The 22,901-nt window shown below is 37.6% G+C and overlaps 1 protein-coding gene across 3 annotated transcripts in view; it reads right to left on the reverse strand.

Moving 5' to 3' along the window:
• Positions 1-12,470: 12,470 nt before the first annotated feature.
• The window catches only part of zer1 (zyg-11 related, cell cycle regulator), a 39,546-nt gene continuing 29,115 nt past the window's right edge, over positions 12,471-22,901 (reverse strand). For 2 of the 3 annotated variants that reach the window (XM_067483882.1, XM_067483884.1), the window contains 3 exons: positions 21,768-21,865; positions 19,470-19,572; positions 12,471-16,159 (listed from right to left, as the gene is read on the reverse strand). In XM_067483882.1, coding sequence (XP_067339983.1) covers positions 16,072-16,159; positions 19,470-19,572; positions 21,768-21,865 — 289 coding nt within the window. In that variant the 3' untranslated portion in view covers positions 12,471-16,071. The remainder of the gene's footprint in view (positions 16,160-19,469; positions 19,573-21,767; positions 21,866-22,901) is intronic. The other variant, XM_067483883.1, reaches the window with a different exon arrangement.

A 22,901-nucleotide genomic window follows, 5' to 3' on the forward strand; every position in this document is an offset into this window, starting at 1 on the left:
GCCATACTTTCATTCTTGTTGTAAATGTTGTGTCGCTAAATCCAAAAAGGTATGTAGGAGGATGCAAACTTAACCCTAAACCTAGTATAATAATCATGTACATCCAGCTTACACAAAGCTGGATGTACATTAAAAAGTAACAAAAATGGTCAATTGGTGCATATAGAAAAAGTTATAATAAAATAATGAAAACTAAAAGTGCAAAAGATTGCATCCCCTAAAAATGTAATAAAATTGACTTTCATTTATGTTGAAATTTGTAATAGCTAATTATACATAAGTTATTATGTCTTTGCCATTTCAAAATAAAGGGTACTAACTTTTGCATGACTGTACCTGCCGGCTGTGGCCTTTCTGTGTCGAGTTCGTATCTGCTCCCTCTGCTTGCATAGGTTTTGCTTCAGGTACTCTGTTCTCCTCAAAAAAACCAAACAAAAACTAAATTCTATTAAATTTCCCAGTTAGCGACATTATTATCATCAGCTCCAAAACACTAAAATCCCACACACTTTAGCACACACTGTACACATTAATTGCTGCTCACTACTGTAATAGAACAGGATAACCATTAAACATTATCTTATGTATTAGTTTCACAGAGCAATTATAGGCTTTACAGATGTTCTTAGTCCACCAGAACATGTTGAAGTAGCAGCTTGAATTTGGTGAGAAGGAGCACCACTTGGAAGCTGAAGAAAAAGAATCAGTGTTGTTAAAATTTTGACAACCAAAAAGATTTAATGTAATCTAATGTAATGTAACCTTTATTTAAATAATGCTTGACAACAATCAGAGACTGATCTAAAGACTTAAAAAAAAAACAAACAAAAAAAACGTTAAAAATATTAAAAATATAGTATAGTATAGATCAATTATTAAGCATCAAATGCTTTCTTTTAACAAATGATTTTGGAAGTTTGGATTTAAAAGTATAGAGCTCAGACATAACACAAATATTGGGAGGCAAAGAGTTAAAATAAACTATTTAAGTCAAAAAATGTTTTCTACTTGCAGACATGTCAAATTTGTTATCTTGGTAAAAATGTTGCAAAAGAATATCGGTATTGTATTTTGTACAAGGATTTATTTAAATTTTAGTTGCTTTGATAAATTATAAAAATCTGTTGTTATTAGGAGTTCCTGTTAATTTTGTTTTGTTACACAATGTTCCTTTAGGGAACATACCACAACTGGATCTCTTTATGACAAGTTGTTGAATATCTGCTGGGGAATATTCCGTATTGTTTTTGCACATGTGAAATATTTTATTTATTCTGTATTTATTTTTTATTCATGTATTCAGTTTTTATATACTTTTTTAGCATCTATTTAGTTAGCACAATGTTGCCTTTATGCATTTTGTTTTTGAAAAACAAAAATAAATGCATGCACAATGTTGCTTTAAAATTTTTGTTTTGATCTTTGGGCTTTTAACTGGAACACTGTCATAAAACAGTTAAATGTACCAACAGATCACAGATGCCTCCTCACATATAAAGACTAATTTCATGATAGCATAGCTGCTTTATTCTGCTTTTTAGATTTACAACATTAGCTTGTAAATCTAATCTAAATCCTCCCCTTTCCTCCAAGGATAGTAGATAATGGATAGCTATCCATTATCCACCCGTATGTCATAATTTAATACAAAAATTTAATTAGAAATGATTCAACATAAAAAGCAAGCAACACTGCTACAATGTAAATAAAGTATTTAATCAGTTCTACCTGAAAGCACTTTACACTTGCCTTGAGATTGGCACTATATAAATAAAATTGAATTGAAAAGTTGAATTGAATAGTGTGGGTGTAGGCCCAAATATACCCCCAACTTTACAGGCTGCAATCCAATAAAGCAACAAATTACAATTTGATTTTGTTATGGAAGGGATAATAAGGTCCATATGAATGGAATGGTTGCAAATAGGCACTGCTTGAAATAATATGGTGCAGAGAAAGGAAATGTGTACATTACATGCATTCAGGTGGATAATTTAGACAACATTCCAAGCAGGCCTTGAGCAGAGAGATGACACAGTTCTGTTGGTGCCTCACTCAAAAGATGTAGCCGATGGGGATAGAAATTAGGTTTAAACAAGGAAATTTCAAAATTTCACAGTAAATGTTCTTCACTTATATAGCGCTTTTCTACCTATTGGCACTCAAAGCACTTTACACTGCTTCTTATTCACCCATTCACTCACAAACACACACCGGTGGGGGAGCTGCTATGCAGCTGGCCAACGCTCACTGGGAAGCAACTAAGTTCGGGTTCAGTGTCTTGCTCAAGACACCTCGACGTGGCCAGAGTAGCCGGGGATTGAACCAACAACTGTTTCTGCCAATTGCAGCAAAATACTAAAGGGAAAGTGGGTTTGCCTTCATAATTGACCCAAAACAACTCAATTCAGCATGGAAATATCATTGCAACAGCTTTTATTTAGCCAGAAATCAAGAGTGTAAGCAAAGCATTTTCAGGCCGAATGAGCTGTTATGCTTGTTTCTGCCAATTGCAGCAAAATATTGATGGGAAAGTGGCTTTCCCATTATATTTGACACAGAACAACTCAGTTCAGCATGGAAATTTCTTCCTGCGCCACAGTCACACCAGTACAACTTATCGGACTAGAATGTTGTACTGGGCTTGCAGGTTATTTTTATGTTAGTCATGATAAAACAGACACTTTGACAGACAGACTTTCCACTTATCACATTTACTACCTTTGTTTAAGAGCAGGACTGACCTGTGACATATGGACGCAGTCACCGATGATTCAACATGAGAGTGGGTCTATTTTGTTTTCTAAGGATTTGGTTTGGACGTAGTAAACTCATTGAGTGGACATCATCTATTGTCATTTTTCCTGTAAGTATGCATAAATAAGTGCATATTATCAATATCAATATGTGTTCCCTCCTTTTTTAAATCCACTGCTATGGAAACCGTTTAATTGTAATTTCAAAATATCTGTTTTCTTTTTAGTTATAGTGATATTACTTAGCCATCCAATGCACTTTTTTCCACCTAAGACAGACATTGGCTAATTCCCTTTCCAATGGGACAGTGCATCCTGCTGTAGCAGGGGTGCTACCAGACCTCCGACCCAGAAACATTTCTTCAATACCACCTCCAAAAATTACTTACCAGTTAACCCTCGGCAGGACATACATAAGCAAGAGTAATACTCTGTAATCCACCAGTTACTAGTCAAACTCCAAGAGACCATAGCAACCTCCAGAAATCCTGAGGGTTGCAGTTCTGCAGCACACCAGCTGGAGGAAATAATTAGCTCAAGATCCTGGCTTTTGAACCTGCCTGGGGTGCCCACATTATTAGCAAGGTTGAGCGCTTTCTGGAGAAAAGTGAGTCATGTGCAATTCTTGATTTTTCTAACACGCTGTCTAGAAAGTTAAATATTGCTTGTCTCGTGAACAATCAGTGCGAAACAAAACCTTTAGGCTTTCAGAAATAATATGGACCCTTCCTGCCAGTTAGCCTGTTAAAGCTAATATTATACTGTAAACTGGATGCCCACAGTTTGCTACGTGATAGGCAAATCCACCAGCTGCCTACACACCAGTCAACCTGTGAAGTAAGATAGACTATAAGTTGTTATTTTTAGTTTAGCCTACAATATACTTGAATTTGTACTTTTTAACCCGTACACCTAATGCACATTCTTGCAATAACTACAGTGTAATTAATAATAGCAGTGTATGTCAATGCAGTCAGTCCTGTAGTCTTGCAGTACTATCGGCCTTTTGATGGTTATTTTAATTTCGGATGAAACTGTGATAATCCATTTGACTCTACATGTGCTTTTACGTGTCGTTGGCCGCATTCTTTTTCATTCACCATGTACAAGGTGCTGCATTATGTAGAAATATGTTTCAGCTGTTGTGTTTCTCTCTTGTAGTTCAGTATACAAAATATTAATTGTCTGTTATTTTAAATTACATCTTGCCACTTTCTTCAGCATTTCATCACCTGCACTATCCAGATCCCAGCTCTGCCAGCTGTGAAGAAGAGTGACGGAAAAAAAAAAAAAAATATAAGCAGCCAAACAGTGAGAAAAACATTTATTCTGGAAGCTCATTCATTAACAGTGTTTGCAAACACTTAATTTTGGCCACAATGTGGCACTGGATATTTCCCACGCAGTCTTTTTCTTACAAGCTTTCAAAAAGATCTACAAGATTTATGACTTGAAAGTATACTTGCATTATTAAATGTTTCATTCACAAATGGGGGAAAAAAAAAAGAACTGTGGATTTGGACAGCATTCAACAACGCAGTGATGACACACAAAGACGGATAAAGCCAATTCAAACCCTGCAGTGGCTCTCATGGCATAAGTCATGACTTTTAAACTCCTCATATGTTTTGTGTACTGAGGGCAGGTACAGGCTATTGGAGCAAGTGTTTGCTTTGGGATACTTTGATAATTCTCCATTGTCCTTAGCTTCACTCAGAAAACTGAGACATAGGGCTTGAACCCTAGAGGTGGTAGGGCTGAAAAGCAGCATTTCCTCCAAGGGGATCTCAGAGTCATCATCTACAAGATAATAAAGATGCTGGTGTGACACTGAGTGCAAAAAAATTTAACTTTTAGTTCAAGTTGAACTTTTAGTTCAATTTTTTAGAACTGGCCAGTTTAGGTTCACGTCCAGCATAGGCATGCTAGTAGCTAGCATAGAAATGCTAGTGGCCAGAATAGGCATGCCAGCAGCTAGCATGTTAGAAATCATAGAAATGCTAGTAGCTAGCATAAGAATCCCCGTGACTAGTCTATCCAGTTACATATTCAATGGGTTGCAGAGTTAGGGATGTGAGTTGCCAGGCTCGGCAATTTTAGAGCCTTGCTCGGGTTGGGTAGCTAGACTCAGAGAGTGATTGGCAAAGATACTGACACTCTCAGTTACCACCGGCAGCCTCTCAGCGATTAAATTAATTGCGGGCCTCGACTCCTCAGTAGTAGTTTTTTTGGCACACCCACTGCACTATAGTTTTTAGTTTCACCTTCTAGTTGTTGTTAGTTACAGTACAGTATCTTTTTAGTATAGAAGTCAGTTTTTCTAGACAGTTTTTCTTGAATTGTCTAATTCTGTGAAGCCACATATTACTTACAGATCAAGTTTTTGAATACTCACTGTGGATTTGACCCCATGATTACTGGTTTTGGCAGTGATGCAGTGAACTGAAAACAACAGTATACACCTATCGCATTACTCTTCCTGTGAAAATCAAAACTTATTCTGCTCTCAGGGCAGATATATTTACATTTAGCATTTGCTTTGAGCCAAAGCGGCTTACAAGGCAAGCGAAAATCTAAGTCAAGTAGAAAACATCAAAGCCATCAAAGTCCTATCAGAAGTGTTTATGTTTTTAATGCAATGCAAGTGCAAGAAAGAGCAGAAAAGTCTTTTTTTTAATAGATTAAAGTGCATAGGAAGGTGCAGAAGAATTCTGTTTTCAGCAGCATTGGAAGTGAGTTTGCTGAGCGTGCAGAGCTTGGTAGCTTCAGTACACCATCATGATGTGAGGGCAGTGAATTCAAACAGGTTAGAGCCCCAACACATATATTGTTATTTAACCCCATTTTATCTTAGTTCATATTCTACACTGTTCTTTTGGCACATAAGTTTACCTTATTTTGAGACATCTGCACTTCAGTCTGCTGCACACAGACAACATTGAGCTTTTATAAGTGTTGTTACCGATATTCGCCACAAGAGGGAGACGCCCTTTAGCGAACGTTTCTGTCGGGAGTGTACAGGCAGCGCCGACACACTGTGCGCTGAGACGAGACACGAGACAGAACGATGTTAACAACAGTGTACTGTTTGTCTGTAATTTTGCAGGTAAGCTGACGAGATATTGAATAGAGGATTAAAGTTTCAAATAAAGCAGAGGGTTATGAGTAAAGTGGGAAAGTTGGCCGTTTGCTCCCACTCAGTGTGTGTTGGCACGAGTTAGATGTTAGCAATGACAAGGTAGCAGTTAAGCTAACTCGGCCATTGGGATTAGGACCCTGTACGGTACATTTGAATGAGAAACATCTAAATTGCATTACATGTAATTGTAAAGATGTCAGGTATAAGGACTGAAGTTGTAGTAGTACTGTTTCATTATTGGTGCCAAACATTTATTATAATTGTTACGAGTTACGAGTTAAATATGCTCAGGTCGGGTGTGTACAGGCAGCGCCGACACACTGTGCGCTGAGACGAGACACGAGACAGAACGATGTTAACAACACTGAACTGTTTGTCTGTAATTTTGCAGTAAAGACAGAGAAACCACAAGATCCTGTCTGCGTGTTTTGTCAAGTGTGCTACAATGAGATCACTGAGCTGAAGAGTGTTGTGTCAAAATTTGAAAATTACTGGTGACAGACACCTCGAGTGTAATCACTAAAGAAGCTTCCACATCTAGAATTTCTTTAAGGGTGATTCTCCATCACAATTCCCCCCTTTTGATTACAATTCAAACACAAGACATACAAGTAATTGAACAGTTGTTCAAATGTTCAATCACTTCAACATTTTTCAAGTGATTGAAAAATCACATTAGCAACTGGCTCCCTGGCTCCCTCAAGCTCCTGCCCTCCGGTGAGCATCGTGCACACTCGGGGAGAGGTCACCCACAGGCTCTGGCCCCTTCTTACAGTGGGTGGCTTGTATACGTCTTTCACTACTGTGTGGTTTGTGTGCACCACTTGGAAGGGTCCGTTCCACCTCTTAGACATAAGTTTTCAGCTTGAATAGGAAAAATGTCCTTCTCCTGCTAATGTATTTGAAACAAAGCAGAAGACAACGTCTCGCTATACTCCAACCTGTCATTTCCACAGTAGTGCATGTCAGGAATTTGCTGAATGTCCCATTAAGGAAAGAGTGGAGAGAGTGGATATGGACAGACGCTTACACACCAATGAGGGAGCCCCCAAATACCCAGCATTCAATAAGTTGGCGTTCAGTGTCTTACTTAAGGACACTTTCATGCGCGACTGGAGGAGCCTGCAATAAAAGCAACAACCATTGCGATCAGTGGAAGACTGCTCTACCTTCTGAGCCACAGCCGTCCAAAAGTGTTTTCTTTGTTTTCTTGCTATAAATATTTGGTAGATAGGTTATGACTAGTCATGATTTAGCATTAGACAGATGAGCAGGATATTTCTGACTGTAAATAATGCATAGACGGAAACAGTAAAATGGTGACAGGAACAAAAGCCGCCGTGTTGGAAAACCTGAAAGCTAAAGATTTATTGACAACAGGTTTGTATCAGGACTGGATATAAAAAGAGCATCACAAAGAAGCAAGAGTCGAAGATTTGGGTGAGGCTTATAGAGGTCAATCTGTGAAAATAAAAAAGCTCAACAGTTTGACAATAAATTCTGTCAACATTAAATTGCAAAGAATTTGGGGATTTAATCATCTACAATTCAATATATTCAAAAATTTATAAAATATCTCAGAGGGAAAGGTTCAAAAACTGAATCCTTTTGACCTTTAGCCCTTGTTCAAATCAGCTTTATTTATATAGCGTCATCTCAAGGCACTTTACAGAATAAAGTCAAGACTATAAAGATGTATAGAGAGAACCCAACAATTCCCCCTTGAGCAAGCCCTAGGCAACAGTGGAGAGGAAAAACTCTCGGCTTACAGCTTTTTCACTTAAGCATCTGCTATAGTCTATTATTGTGTTATTAGATTAGGCATTAGCCATATGTAACAACAAGGTCTAAAGTGTGACTAAAACAGTGGGAGGGTTTATTTACATTTTGGGAAAAACCAATTGAATCTAATAATGAATTAAACGCAGTGCTCAGACAGTTACTGTCAGCATCTACATGAATGTTAAAGTCACAAACTATAATGACTTTATCTGTACTAAGCACTAAATCAGATAGAAAATCAGAAAATTCAATCAAAAACTCTGAATAAGGGACTGGAGGACGGTACACGATAACAAATAATAGTGGTTTTTGAGTTTTCCAGTTTGGGTGTGAAAGGCTAAGAGTAAGACTCTCAAATGAGTTATAACTATCTTTAGGTCTAAGGTTTACTGGTCAGCTAGAGTGGAAGATTGCAGCTACTCTACCTTGACCTATTGACCTATGCTTCTATAAACATGATAATTAATATGACTTGGGGGGTTGACTCATTTAGACTGACATATTCTTCTAGCTGCAACCAAGTTTCAGTGAGACAAAATAAATCAAATTGATGATCGCTTATTAAGTCATTTACTAAGAGAGATTTAGAAGAGAGAGATCTGATATTTAATAATCCACATTTAATAGTTTTTGGGGTGTTGTTCTGTAAGAGCAGTAGTATTAACTTTTATTAGGTTATCATGATTAGCTCCTCTTGTGGTCCTTTTTGGTTTATGTGATTTAGTTGTTTAGGAAACAGACAGAGTCTGTGTTTAGGTGTTTGGGAGTGTAGGGGTGTGACGGTTGTAAGGACACTGCAGAGAGGCGTGTAGGACTGGGGCTCAACTCTGGATTGTCATACTTTTGGTTGTCTAATAAAACCAGCCATATTTCTGGATAAGAAAGCTGCACCATCTAAAGTAGGATGGATGCCATCTCTCCTAATCAGCCTAGGTTTTCCCCAAAAACGTTTCCAATTATCTATGTAGCCCACATCGTTTGCTATGTAAACTTCTGACCTTGAAGAAAGTAATAAATAATTCTCTAAAAATTCTCTCGCTCATTATTCTGGCATTTAGCAAATTTAGACATAATTTTAAAAATTCTAAATGACCTAAAACCTCAAAATATTAGTCTGATTTAATGTCGTGCAAAAAAAAGGTTATGTGTCTTTTTAAAACGATGTATGTAAACATCTGGGTTCAAGTAATATGTAAGTAATGGGAGCCCAGAAACACAAGGTTAATAATGTTAAAACCAAACATTAACAATACCAAGACCTACTGTAATTGATAATATTACACGTGTCTTTTTAAGTTGTTGCCACCTTTGCTGATGCAAAATATTAACCCACCATTCTTATAGGGCACCTCCTGCAGTAGGAGGGGATCCCACTGGTGAGCATTTAATGGCCTTGACGACTGTGGGGCGACTTGTGGCTCAGGAAGGTAGAGCGGTTGTCCACCAATCTCGCAGTTGTTGGTTCAGTCCCCGGCTCCTCTGGTCACATGTCAAAGTGTCCTTGAGCAAGACACTGAATCCCAACTTAGTTGCTGTGAGTATTGGCCAGCTGCATAGCAGCTCCCCCATCAGTGTGTGATTGTGAGTGCAAATGGATGAATGAGAAGCAGTGTAAGGCGCTAGAGTTATGTAATAGAATCAATTTAAGACACATGTCTGTGGGGTCTGAAATAGCATGCCTTCTTTACTCCTAACTGTCTGGCTTCCTTAATTGTGGACATTTTTACCTCCTCCTCAAATTTACACCAATGTGCCATAGACCATTACCAGGTCAAGGCAGGTCCTTGAGGAGAGTTTGGGATTACAATGAGGAAGTATTTTTATTCCTACTTGTGAACCCCTTTCCCTGCAGAAAGGGTTATAGGACTGCAGAGCTTCATAAAATGTGCCTTTTTTGTCGCCTACATTTTGTTACCTCTTATTTTAAAAAGGCTTACCACTGGGCTAATTTAAATAACATTTGTTTTACTTTGGTGTTACAGGCTGGGGTTTTAAGGATGATCCACATATCTTCTATATGGTCAGTGTCAAAGTCATACCCAAAGTGTGACTTTGGGTAATTTTTTCATCAGTCAAGCAGTACCATCTAAACCAATTTACTCTTGGTTGAGTACGACAGTTTGGATCTTCCTTCAGTCCTTGAAAAGTGACCAAACCTCTTGGTAACTGTTATTTATGTACAATTGTTTAAAGTGATGATGAATCTGTAGTTGTTTGAAAATGGCTTCAAGAGACATTCCTGACTTGTGTCAATATACAATTCTCTTGGAGATTCCTATTGTACTATGTTTCAGCTGAAGTACTGTCAAACATCCTTTTTAAGAAACAAAAGCCCAACAGAAGTGGGTATACCACAACAAAAATTTCGATGTCTCATTAACTTGACATGTGTCCTTGTGCATCAATTACACCTTGATAATTACATCTCATGATGTTCACAAGTCGACTTATTTTCTGCTGAGACATGCCATTCCACTCATTTTGAAGGGCTGCCCTCAGGGCATTGAGGTCCTGGGGGGCAGGGTTTCCACCCACTACATGACGACTTAACTGATGCCTTTAGTTTTCTATGGTATTTAGGTCTAGAGAAAAGTGCAGGCCACTCCATTTGAGATGCCCCAGCTTCCAGCAGACATTCCCTGACAATGGGACCTCAATGAGCTGGGGCATTGTCATCCCTAAAGATTAGTGCATTTTCAGTTCATTTCTGAAATTTCACCTGAAAGTCGAATATCCCTGACTTTTGTGAGTAGTATAATCTTCCGTGGCAACTGGACTTGCTTGTAGTTCTTGAACACGTTTCACCTTATCAGTTCTGGATAACTGGCTCAGAGAGGCAGGCATAAAAGTTCTGGGGAGTCATTAGGTCATTGACACTTGATGGTCATCTCGGGGTTGTTGTCCCATGGAATCACATGTTAAAGTGTGAATGACTGTGGAACCACTGTGGATGACAAGATTGCTTTGCTTATGTCTGGGTGTTTTGTTTTTGGAGTGGACCAATTTCTGCTTAAGTGTGTTACTAAATTTGAAGTGTATAAGGATGTGTTGTTTATTTGATATTCTCTTGAGTTTATCAGATACTATGGATTGGATGTATGGATTCGCTGTTTATTGTCCTAGTTTTAAACCCTGTCTGTGTTGGGAATGCTCCTACTGGATCCTTTCTTGGACTTGACAAAGGCCCAGATTGGGTAGATATAGGTTTTGAGTGCTTTCTCAATGTGATTATGTTCCTTCTCCCTTCCCTCCGCCCTTGTCTGCACGCTCTCAGCCTTGTGGTGCTGGGTTTTCCTTATTCTGTTTTTTGCACCAGATGTTGGTTTATGTCAAAGAGTAAGTATTGATGTGTATGTGGGTTTTCTATATACTGCAAAATTTCAGTTACCTGTTACATCCTCCAATTTGAACTTGATGCCTTTGTGCATCCCATGGCTGTGTTTTATGAAAGAGGCCCTCTTCTATGTTTTAATTTTGACCCAGGTATTATCCACATACCTAAACCAGCAGGTCTTATTTCTTCAAAGGAGCTCAGGGCACTGTTCTCCACTTCCTTCATGTAGAGGTTGGCCAGAATTGGCTAGCTAATATGGTATCTATTTTGCAATATTGTAACTGAATTGATGATGATTGATTGATTTTAGAGTCTGAATATGCATGGGGCATCTTTCACTGCCTTGTTAAATGACAGGTCAATGAGTTGGCTCACTTTGTGGCTTTGATTAGGTCTTCCACTGGCAGGCGTTCTCGTGTTACTGTGAAGTTCAGTCTTCTGGGTAAAACTAACTCTCTTCTGGTGTCTTTAGTAAGTAAAGTTGGCCTTTAATAACTTCTAGTTTAAAAAAAAGAAAAAGAAAAAAAGACCATAAAACCCAGTCCTTGTACCACTCCATCTTTATTGCTTATTTATATCTTCACACTAATGGCCTTGTTCTATTAAGATCAGGAAAAAAAAACGTAATTCTATAATGTGTGGATTAATTGTCATTGGCTTTCAGATTAGATTAAGATTTCAGAAACATGAAATTAGCAGATAAAACAGAAGTTCTCCCAAAACATTATTATTATAAATTTTTAAAAACTGTTTTAGCACATACTTATAACTAATCAGCCAACAACCAACTGTTGCTACCTTCTGTCACTGACACGGGTTTGTTTAGCTATAGATAATTATTTCTTTATGAATGCATAAATTGAAACATCCAATGACTTTAGAGAAATGAAATAGTGTAGATTGTATTAAAGATATCCAACAGAGCATCAATTTTCTCCACAGGAAAGTGTAGACCTCTACTTCCAGATTTGCTAATCCAAATGTATAATTCTTAAGAAATAAAAACAACACGTTAAATCATTTTCATATCCACACATTTGAATTGCAGAGAGAAACATTTATTGAGTCTCCATTAAAGCTTTTCATCTCACACCACTTCCTATCTGAATATTAATTTCCACCAGGACTGAAATAGCAATAGAAACAGACCTGTACCAATCGGATTCTCATAATTCACACAAAGAAAAACTGTACATAACAACCAGGAAATCAAGTTGGTGACTAAAACCCAACACTAGTGATATGAAACAGCTTAAAAAACATTGGTTAGGCATCACTTTAACATAATGCTTAACTTCATTTATGTAGGAGACAAAGAATGATGCACTGTATAAAGGCAGGTACAAGGAACCAGCTCAAGCTACACTGTAGAGGCAGTGTGCTACATAATTGAAACCTGTGCATTGTGTAGTATGTCTGAGCAGTTTCACCCACACCAACAAGTCTTACAGCTGGAGGACAAAACTTTGAATTGTATAATGTACATTCCTTGGATGGTATGAATTTTATGGTCTGTGGTATGCCTGAAATTAGAGTACAGTAAATGAATGCCTAATGCTCCGAACCACTATGCAAAACCCATTATCAAAACTGTAGATGAAGTGGGTCTTTAAAACCTGCCCAAACTGATCATTCAAGCCAATTTAGGTCAGTTTCCAAATAGTTAAACTAAGGTAGAAATATAACACACTGCTAAACAAATAAGATAAAATAAACAGTGTTTAGTATTGTTTCCTTTCTATGTTTAACAGAACTGTAAACTGGGTATCTTTCGGATCAATGCCCCTTTGTGTTGCAAATATAGAACAGGCACTTCCCACAACTTTCTAAACAAGCAGGATAAACTGAACTGAATTGAATCATTATAATAATAATAATAATATATAATACTGAATCAATATTTTTTCTTTCAACTCATTGTAGTGTCTCTCAATTTGGAACCTGATTTAAGTCATTACTTACTGCCACAGCGCACTGCTGTCTGAAAAAACAAACAACAAAAACACATCAGTGCATCACTTGAAGAGACCCATACACAGAAAAATCAGCAGCTTTATTTGTTTTGTTTTTTTTTGACTCTTTGTCAAATATTTTAGGAATAAAACTTTCCTGCTAATGCAGCAGCACAGTCTTCTATTACATTTTTAGGGATGTTGATTAAGCTAATGGTCAAATGACATTAATTGTACCTGATAGACAATGGTATTCACCAACATGAAATGAGTGCTTTACAAGTTGGTGCTTAGAAGTGTAGCAACATTATGAACACTGCATGTAAACAATGTGTTACAAGAAAGCTCCACAGGCTTCCTAAATGTTACAACATCAAGTGGATAAAGTCTGACCTTGATCTGGGTTAAAGAAAAGCTTTACTCAAGATATCCCTAATAAAGCTAAGAAAAAGCGAAGGTGAAAGGTGTGACAATCTCACTAGAAATTTAAACTGGAGGTAAGTTTTCTTCAACACTCACAGTCTAGCAACCTAAAGCCATCCATAACTTTGTCCATTTGAGGATGACAGCTTACTCTGGCATTAATGGTTCATCCCAGTTTCAGTTTTAAACATACATACAGTACTCCGCAGGTATGTATTGGAATTGCAAGGCTAGCCTATTTTGTTTTGTTGTACAGTAAAGACATTTGGATGTAAGATCAAAAGCTGGATCTGAGATGAAAGCTCAAAATTTTAGCTTTTATTTGATTGAATATACATCTCTTTATGGTAAACAACATTGATACATATATATTAATAACCTAAATTGTATGTGAGCAAAAAATACCCTGGGGTATTCTATTATATGAATGATTATTCAACAATAAAAACAACAATATAATTATAATAACAATAAAAACTTCTAAACAACTACTCTTGGATTAATCTTGGATTTTACCTGTGAAGACTGTATTTGTTTTAAAAGAGACTAACATCATGAAGATTGGAGCTATCTATGGGAGAAAAGCTATTTTGAAAAGTTATTTTGAATTGGAAAAAAAATCATGACAGTAGCAGCAGAATTAATTCTGCAAATGTACAAAAAAGAAAACAAATACCCGTTTCAATACTTTTGCTTACTTAAATTATTGGTGGTTGGTTGCAAAAGTGTTGTGTTCTATGTTTTTTAACATATCAATGCTACCAGTAAATAAAATTTTTAACACTGAACTTTCATCTGATATTCATCATCCGACCTTAAATGCAGAACAGCTTAAGCTTTGCTATTCCAATACTTTCAGAGGAGCATGTACATAATTAAACGCATCATTATCCCCCCATCAATGTTTCTAGAAAAGTTAAACAGCACTTTGACCAAACATTAAAACTGATGGGCCCTCAGGTGTTGTTGAAAGGATAACCTTTTCCTTCAGCCTTGTCACTTATTGTATACTGTATTTTCTGGCATTGTACTTGACTAGTAAAAACACTGTTAAGCCTGGGGGCAGAAAACTAGATATGGCTTTAAGATTTAATTTGCTGCCTGCATTGTTACACAGTAAAACATAAATGTATGTATTAGTCACAACAAAATAGTGTTTCAGTAGTGTAAAGTCCTACCTCATATCTTTTGCCAGCACACCAGAAAGAGACAGTAAAATTGCTACTGTGATGACAACTCAACAACTGCAATTCACTGTTCCCACTGAGCGGTGTAGGACCAATTAACTACTACAACAAATATCTCAAGGATGTACTGAAGAGAAACTAGCCAACTGACACTATAGTGACTAAAGTATAATATTACTGTTTAAGGAGTGCTATCCTAAATCTGTCTAAATCAATGAACATTACAAACCATCAGTTAAATTAAGTCATTTCTGAACCATGGCCATTTAATGTTGCTTTAGCAGTCTCTCCTCAGTAGTTTCAGCAGAAAATGGCTGCAAAGTTTAGCCCCCATTCTGAAACTAGAGCATTAGTGTGGTCCAACACTGATGTTGGGTGGTCTGGCTCTCTCTCAGCATTCCAGTTCATTTCAAATGTACTGTATGGGGTTGACGTCTAGGCTCTCTGTAGGTCAATAAGGTTCTTCTTTGTATCGATTTCTTAATGTACAGCTGTACAGTGGCTGTATAGTGTCTCCCTATGTTTGGCCAAGTAGCATCTTAGTCCCCATTCTTAGGTAATGTGGAGTATTGATTCCAATAAGACAAATCAACAGAATTACGGTAAAATGCCAGATAATTAAAACCAAAGGGGAGGTTGAACTACATATAAATGATCAAAGAACTAAAGCTCTTCAGGATATCTAGACTACATGTGAATAATTTGGTTTTTTTATATACTTTTTGAGAAATGACCATATCAGTTCTAAATTAAATACAGAGTAAAGTCATGAGTGTTTACAGTTATACATTATAAAACACACACACAGTAAAATGAAGAGAAAACAGAGAATATTTACATATAGAACAAAGTCCATTATTGTGCCACATGGTCTGGGAAGACTTCTTGCCCATTAACATTGTGATGATTCTCTGCAGCCTGCACACATAATGGCTAATAATCATTGCATATCTAGCCACAGCTCAGTGGCCTCCACAAGCATTACCAAATGTGAGAACTGGAATCTCTGATAATAGGTGGTGCAGTACACCACACAACCTTTAGCCTTTCAAAGTTACAGTAACAGTAGTGAGATGAGGAGGGCTTTACCTTTACTGGGCAACACTCCAACCAATTTGTTATGTTGTTTAATCTGTGTGTCTCTCTCTCTCTCTCTTTCTCTCTCTCTCACACACACACACACACACACACACACACACACTCTAAGGGATATAGTCACCCACCTCCACAGACCTCACCCAACAGAAAATATGCTTGAGTGCAGCATAGGTAAGCACACTCACAAAACACCATGCACCACTACATCTTAAATTCTGTGTAAAATATCAAAGTTTTGTCAAACTGCTTAGAATATGGTCTATGACAGTTCTGCTCCACAAAATAAGAAAAATGATAAAAAGAAAATTAATGCACACAATTGACCCTTGTGGTGAAGACTGAGGGAGAGGCCTTCGGTTTGTTTGACTGAGGTTTGCTGGGAATCATGGCTCCTGCAGTTTCAACCTCTTTGTCCAAAGTTTACCTCCTGTGCATGATTTGTTTCCATGGGGTCTTCTTTGAAGTTTTCACACTGCTCCATTACTTTCCTAAGTACATAACACATTTCAGTATATTAATAGTTAGGTACTCTCCCAAAGAAAATACAAAAATAAAAATAATTTCACTGTTAAGTAATACTGACTGAGAAAGTCAAGTAGCTGCAACTAGCTGGGGCCTTACCCCAAACTTTTTTTTTAAGTGGCTTGTAGTTCAAGATCTTTTTTTTTTTTTTTTTTTTACAGTAACACAAATGAGATGCATACAAAGCTGTTCCTCAGTTTTTGCAGAATCAGTTGAGCATTACCACAGACCTTAGAGAGTTGCTGTTTTAACACAATTTGAGACCCTGTCACTTGAATTTCTTGAAGCTATTGATAGATATTAAACCTACTGTGTGCCTCCTGAGAGTGGATGAAGAACATTTTAGAAACTGCAGTGCTGCTAACCATAGTGAAAATTGTCTCAGCAGAAGCGAACCCCATTGTTGCTAAGCAAGAGACAGTAATGGTGTTAAAGAGAAACAGTAAACTCACATTGGTTTCTTGGATATATTTTGGATTTAAAAGAGATACGCATCAGTTGTGTTAAAGAGATCTCGGAAGGTAATGCCACAATTGTCCTCCAGTATTTAAAAAAGTTAATTATTATTAACATGTCTACTAATGCAAACACTACTTTGGCAAGTATGGCCAGGTATCAGATGACATGCATTACACACCTAGGTGATTGAGAGGAGGATTTCAAACAAAGTTTGATCAAAACACTGAGATAACTAAATGTAGTATGTTTTCAACGTTCATTGTCTGCGTTCTGAATAACATTACCATCGGTGAGAGAGGGCTTACGCTAGTCAGCTGGAACATTGACGACATGTTTGCATTTAGTTAGCAAGCCCAGTGACCAAGCCCAGTACTTCTGTCTGTTCCCCGTAGAAAGAAATGAAGAGTTTGTAGAAAAAAAATGTAAAAGGAGACTAAGTTAAGACCAAAATATGGATGGTCAACATGAAACAGCTTTATAAGCCAATTCATGATTTCTGTGTGTATTTTTACAAAAGTCTATGTAGTGTAAAATGACCACAGATCTGGTCTGTCCATGTCCTGCGTACGCAATAATCTAAGCAAAAACTAGAAAACGGCTTTTACATCTCTGAAAGGACACAGTGTGTTTAACATAATAACAATAGGCAATTTTGTTTCTGGTGTGAAATATGGAGTATCCCAAAGCTATTGCTGGCTTTCTGCATCTACATTTAACCTCTTGGCCAAATAACCAAGCAGCACCATAAACATCACTACACTCATCAAAACATTGTTTGTACTGAAACAAAAAAAAAGTCAGCATAAAATATTTCTGTTAATCCTACTTCTTACTGCCCAGTGCCCTGCTTCTGACAACTAATGTTCTGGGGCACTTCAGTTAATATTGTGAGATTTTGAAGTAAGGAAGCAAATAATGAGAGATCTGTATAAGGAAAGCACTCTATAACTGTATCTACATGTTTTTGCTCACTGTATTTACAAACTCAATTCAAATAAAGTTGGTACGATGTGTACAACGTAAATAAAAACAGAATGTAATAATTAGCAAATCTCATCAACCTGCATTTTAATCACAATAGAACATTAACAACATATCATATGTTGAAGCTCAGACATTTTACCACATCAGCAACAGCAACACAAAAGTTGGAACAGAAGGAACAAAAGGCTGGAAAAGTTTATTTATTTTTTTGTCCTTTCGGCTTATCCCGTGAGATCATTGTCTGCAAGTTGATTTGGCACAGTTTTTAGGCCGGACGCCCTTCCTAACGCAACCCCCCCCAATTTCTATCGGGCTTGGACTGGCACTGCACAGCTGGGGATACGAATGGGCTGTCAGGGGTTCACTGTCTTGCCCAGAGACACTTTAATATATATGAGGCTGGAAAAGTACTTGCTATAAATAAACAAAACAAATGGAGGAGCATTTGACAACTAATTAGGATAACTGTCAGCAGGTCAGTAACATGACTGGGTATAAAAAGGAGCTTGTCAGAGAGGCAGAGCCTCTCGAATGCAAAGGTGGATAGAGGTTCACCAATCTGCCACAAATTGTGTAACCATTTCAGAAAAATGTTACTCAATGTAACATTGACGAAGACTTTGTAGATCCCACCATCTACTGTACAGTATAGAATATCATCAAAAGATTCAGAAAATCAGGAGGAATCTCTGTGTGCAAGGGACAAGGCCAAAGGTCAAACTGGATGTGCCTGATCTTTGGTCCCTCACACAGCACTGGATAAAAAACAGGCATGATACTTTACAACACTGGATGGGCTCAGGGACACTTCCATTTGTGTAATCCACAAATGTGAGTTAAAGCTGTATCACCCAAAGAAGAAGCCATATGTGAACACAATCAAGAAATACCGCCGTGTTCTATGGGTCAAAGCTTATTTAAAATGTTCTGAGGCAAAATGGAAAACTGTCCTGTGGTCTGATGAATCAAAATTTGAAATTGTTTTTGGAAAACATGGATGCTGTGCTGCTAAAGATGAGAAGAAAAATCCAGCTTGTTGACAGCTAACACTTCAAAAGCCTGCATCTCTGATGGTATGGGGGTGCATTAGTGCAAACGGCGTGGGCAGCTTACACATCTGGAAAGGCACCATCAATGTACATCAAAGTACATAGAGGCTTAAAAGCTCCCATCCAGACAAACATCATGGAAGGCCTTGCATATTTCACCAAGACAGAATAAACCACATATTGCATCAATCACAAAAGAATAGCTTAACAGGAGAAGAGTTCAGGTGCTCAACTGGCCTGCCTGCAGTCCAGCCCTTTCACCAATAGAAAATATTTGCTGAATTATAAAACTAAAAATCCGGCAACAAAGGTCCAAGACTGTGGAGCAGCTAGAATCCTGCATCAGACGAGAACATTCCTCTCCTTAAACTCCAGCAACTGCTCTCCTCACTTCCCAGACATTTACAGACAGTTGTTAAAAGAAGAGGGGATGCTCCAACCTCTGTTCCAACTTTTTGAGATGTGTTGCTGCTATCAAACTCAAAAGAAGGGAATATTTTTCATGAAATTGTAAAATATCTATGTTTAAGATCTGATATGTTGTTTATGTTCTACTGTGAATAAAATATGGGTTGATGAGATTTGCACATAATTGCATTCTGATTTTTTTTTTATATTTTACACATTGTTCCAACCTTTTTTGAATTGGAGTTAATATGCGGCAGAATGTTAACCTCAATGGTAACCTCACCATGACATTACAAGTTTACATTAAACTGTCACCTGTAAAATGTATCTTGCCACACAATACACTGAAGCAAAGCTTATAAGTTGTCAGTTTTACCTGGCCATGTCCTTGGTCTCTGGCTGAGAGCTCTCCAATTCCAGAACTCTTTCCAGAAGATTTATTCCTCCTTCTTTTATCAGCAGGGGACAATACTTGGCTGCTACAGGAGAAAAATGAAGGGAAAAAGAAAAACGAAAAATTATGACTGTGTACTGATGTATACAGCTTTATTCTCGTCGTTAGCAGGTACAATACATTTTTGAAATCATTAAACCTTGTTTCAGAACATTTGTGGCTCATTACTTTTTTGTTCTCTCCGATTCTTCTGCTGATGAGGTGTTTGCAGATTTTTCCTTCTGAACTCACAATGCTTGTTTTCAGCTGTTGAACACACACGTTCTGTGTTCGTTGCTCTGTAAATTCTGAACTTTCATGTGATATCCAACTTTGGATCCTAAACTAAATAAATGTATGTAAGCTTCTGGTGATAACTGCATGTACCAGTGTGTTATTCTACTATTGTACGAGCAGGTTAAAGAAACTACAGAGGTTGCCAGAAACATAAAAACTCATCATATCAGACAAATGTCTTTTGCCGTTGGTATTTCGTGAAGTAAAGCAGGGAGATGCTAGCATCAACGTTATACTTAAAATAAAATCATACCTATTCTACAATACCTTTGAGCTTGTGAACACTAAGGGAAGCTTAAAATTAGGTTTTTTTAAGACCACTTTCCCTTTTGGCAGCTACTTGTGCATTAAGGAAACAGAAAATGTACACCTAATAAAAAAATAAATAAAACAAATGGGGATTTTGACAATTTTATTAAAATACAAAACATAAAATCAAGATTTAAAAATAATTTATAATCCATAGTTTTCAAATTTATTTTTTAAAAATAAGTTGGAGAAATCCAAGCAGCTTCAGTCTCAAAACTGTTTCGCAACTCCAGACAATGTCAGGAGAAATCAGCCTCACAAGTCACACGCAGTGGGAGATCGTCTAAGTCAGAAGCATCCTTACTACTGTGCAGTGTATCCACCTTCCATCATGTCAACCAACTCTCTAGCCTTCCCTGTCATCTTGGGACTACTACTGTGCAGTTGCGGATGGGGCTGGGTTTTTGGGGGTTCAGTTTCTGGCCTGGGGACTCTTCGATATGGTCGGGAAGAGCAGGGACCTCGGTAGGCGGCCACTCTACCAACTGAGTCACTGCCGCCTATAAGATTTATGACTCTAAACTCCCTTAATCCCTTAGGATGGGATCTTTAGCTGTATCCTCCTTGGTGGATGTGTTAAGTGGTCTTAATATTTCAGGGGATGGATAAAAGGGTAGCGTAGAAAATGGAAGAATCCTCCCCTGTTGAGTCATGTACACCACATACAAATATGTATTTCTGATGGATCTGGATGCCACATTGTTGAAGGTCCATTTAGGATAACCTCAGGCGTTGAGGTCTATCCTCAGAGGTCTGTCTTCCTTCTTTTTGGCTTCCATGGAGGTAGGGACATTTTCTGCCCTGTAGCGTAATGTCAACTGCATTTATGTGGTCTGTGATAGCCTGTATTTCCTAAATCCAAGATCCAGGAAAACAGCTGTGACATGGCTTCCCCAGTGTCACCTATTGTTGCCAGCCTATACATGGAGGAAGTGGAGAAGAAAGCACACAACTCCCTCCCAAGGACAGCACCAACCCACTGGTTCAGATATGTAGATAACAGGAAACATCCCTAGCTCAATGGAAGCCTAAAATAACTCGTTTAATACTGATTAATGTTAACTGCAGCACAGCTGTGGTAATTAATTATATAACATATATTGAAAAGTTCTGACAACTTTTTTTTACTGCTGCAAAGTTTAAACTGTCAGAGGGAAGAGGTTTTAAAATCTGTGTCTCTGTGTTTGTCAAAGCTTTCAGCAATACTGTTTTAACCAGAAACAGCATTGATCATCGGTAAACGATGAGCAAAATGTGAATCTGCTATATAAACATTTTCTTCACTTTGTTAATGACACAGATGGTTTTCCACATTCAAACAGGGTGAATACTTCATCTGTACTGTGGATCCATGTTATTGATGCCCTATTAAGTTATGGTGACGTTAGTAAAAAGGTGTATGATAGGCTCAAATGAAAAATAATATTTAGTCATGTTCACCTGAAATCAGAGATTGTGAACACATTATGAACACTACAAGCAGCTCTACAATAAAATAAGATTTTATCTAATTTCAGTAGTACGACAAACATAAATCACAGTTTACTTCCCTGGGGAAAGCTGGCAAGTGTTAATGTTAAGCCCTAAATATATATTTTGTTTGTGTTCAAACTATTAATAGGAGCAGATACTCACGGTATACTGACACCAGGTTGTAGAGAGCCCATGTGGCCCAGTGCTGACTGACAGGGGAGATGCTCTGGGGCAGCAGTCGCAGTATGGGCTCAAATGACCTGAGGAACAACAATTAATTTAAAACTTTTCAGAAGAAAACCCACAATACACATATCCACATTAGCAGTAACAGGTGGATAGTGAGAGACATGGTCAACATCTAAATAAATAACTGCATTAATTAAATACATTTTAATATTCTGACAGTCAAAAGTGATTCAGTAAAAGCCAAGAGACCAGGGAATGGCAGTTCAAATACACTCCTACAATCTAATGGAACTTGAGAGGATCTGTAAGGAAAAATAGAAACCCCCCCAAATTGAGGTGTTCGAAGCTGTTTGAGACTTAAACGAAAATCAAAAGTTGTTATTACTGCCAAATGGGCATTTTCCAAATTACTGAATTTAAAATTAGTACATGCAAGCGTGAGACTTTATTAAAATATAAAACATTTTTCACTTTTTCAGTATGGGTTATTGAGTGTATAAGGATAAGAAAAAAAGAGATCTTGATAAAGTCAAAAAGAGGAGCATGCCGTTAACTGAATGGCAACATTGCATACCACACATTCATAGCGTCCCGAATATGAGTCCAGCATTTTCTATCCAGGTTTTCACTTCCTTTTCTCCCTTTTAAAGTTCAATACTTAATTGGCCTCAAATTTTTTTTTAATTTTTATTTGTGTCCTATATACACACACACACACACACACACACACACACACACATATATTTTTTTTGTCCTTTCGGCTTATCCCGTAAGTTCAGGTTCGCCACAGCGGATCATTGTCTGCATGTTAATTTGGCACAGTTTTTACGCCGGATGCCCTTCCTGACACAACCCTTCCCAATTTCTGCCGGGCTTGGGCCGACACTGCACAGCTGGGGAGGGAAATAGGCTGTTAGGGGTTCAGTGTCTTGCCCAGAGACACTTAATTGGCTTCATTGTCTGTCTATCAAAAGGTGTTTGGTATAAATAGTAATAGTGAAATGAGATATTTTGTTTGCATTGCCACAATGGAAACCGCACACCCTGAATGTTCAGAGGAGTGATGCATCTTGCCCATAAAATATTTATTTTTACACACAGCATTGC

This window comes from Channa argus, chromosome 18 (genome assembly GCF_033026475.1).
Source record: "Channa argus isolate prfri chromosome 18, Channa argus male v1.0, whole genome shotgun sequence".
NCBI classification, from domain to species: Eukaryota; Metazoa; Chordata; class Actinopteri; order Anabantiformes; family Channidae; genus Channa; species Channa argus.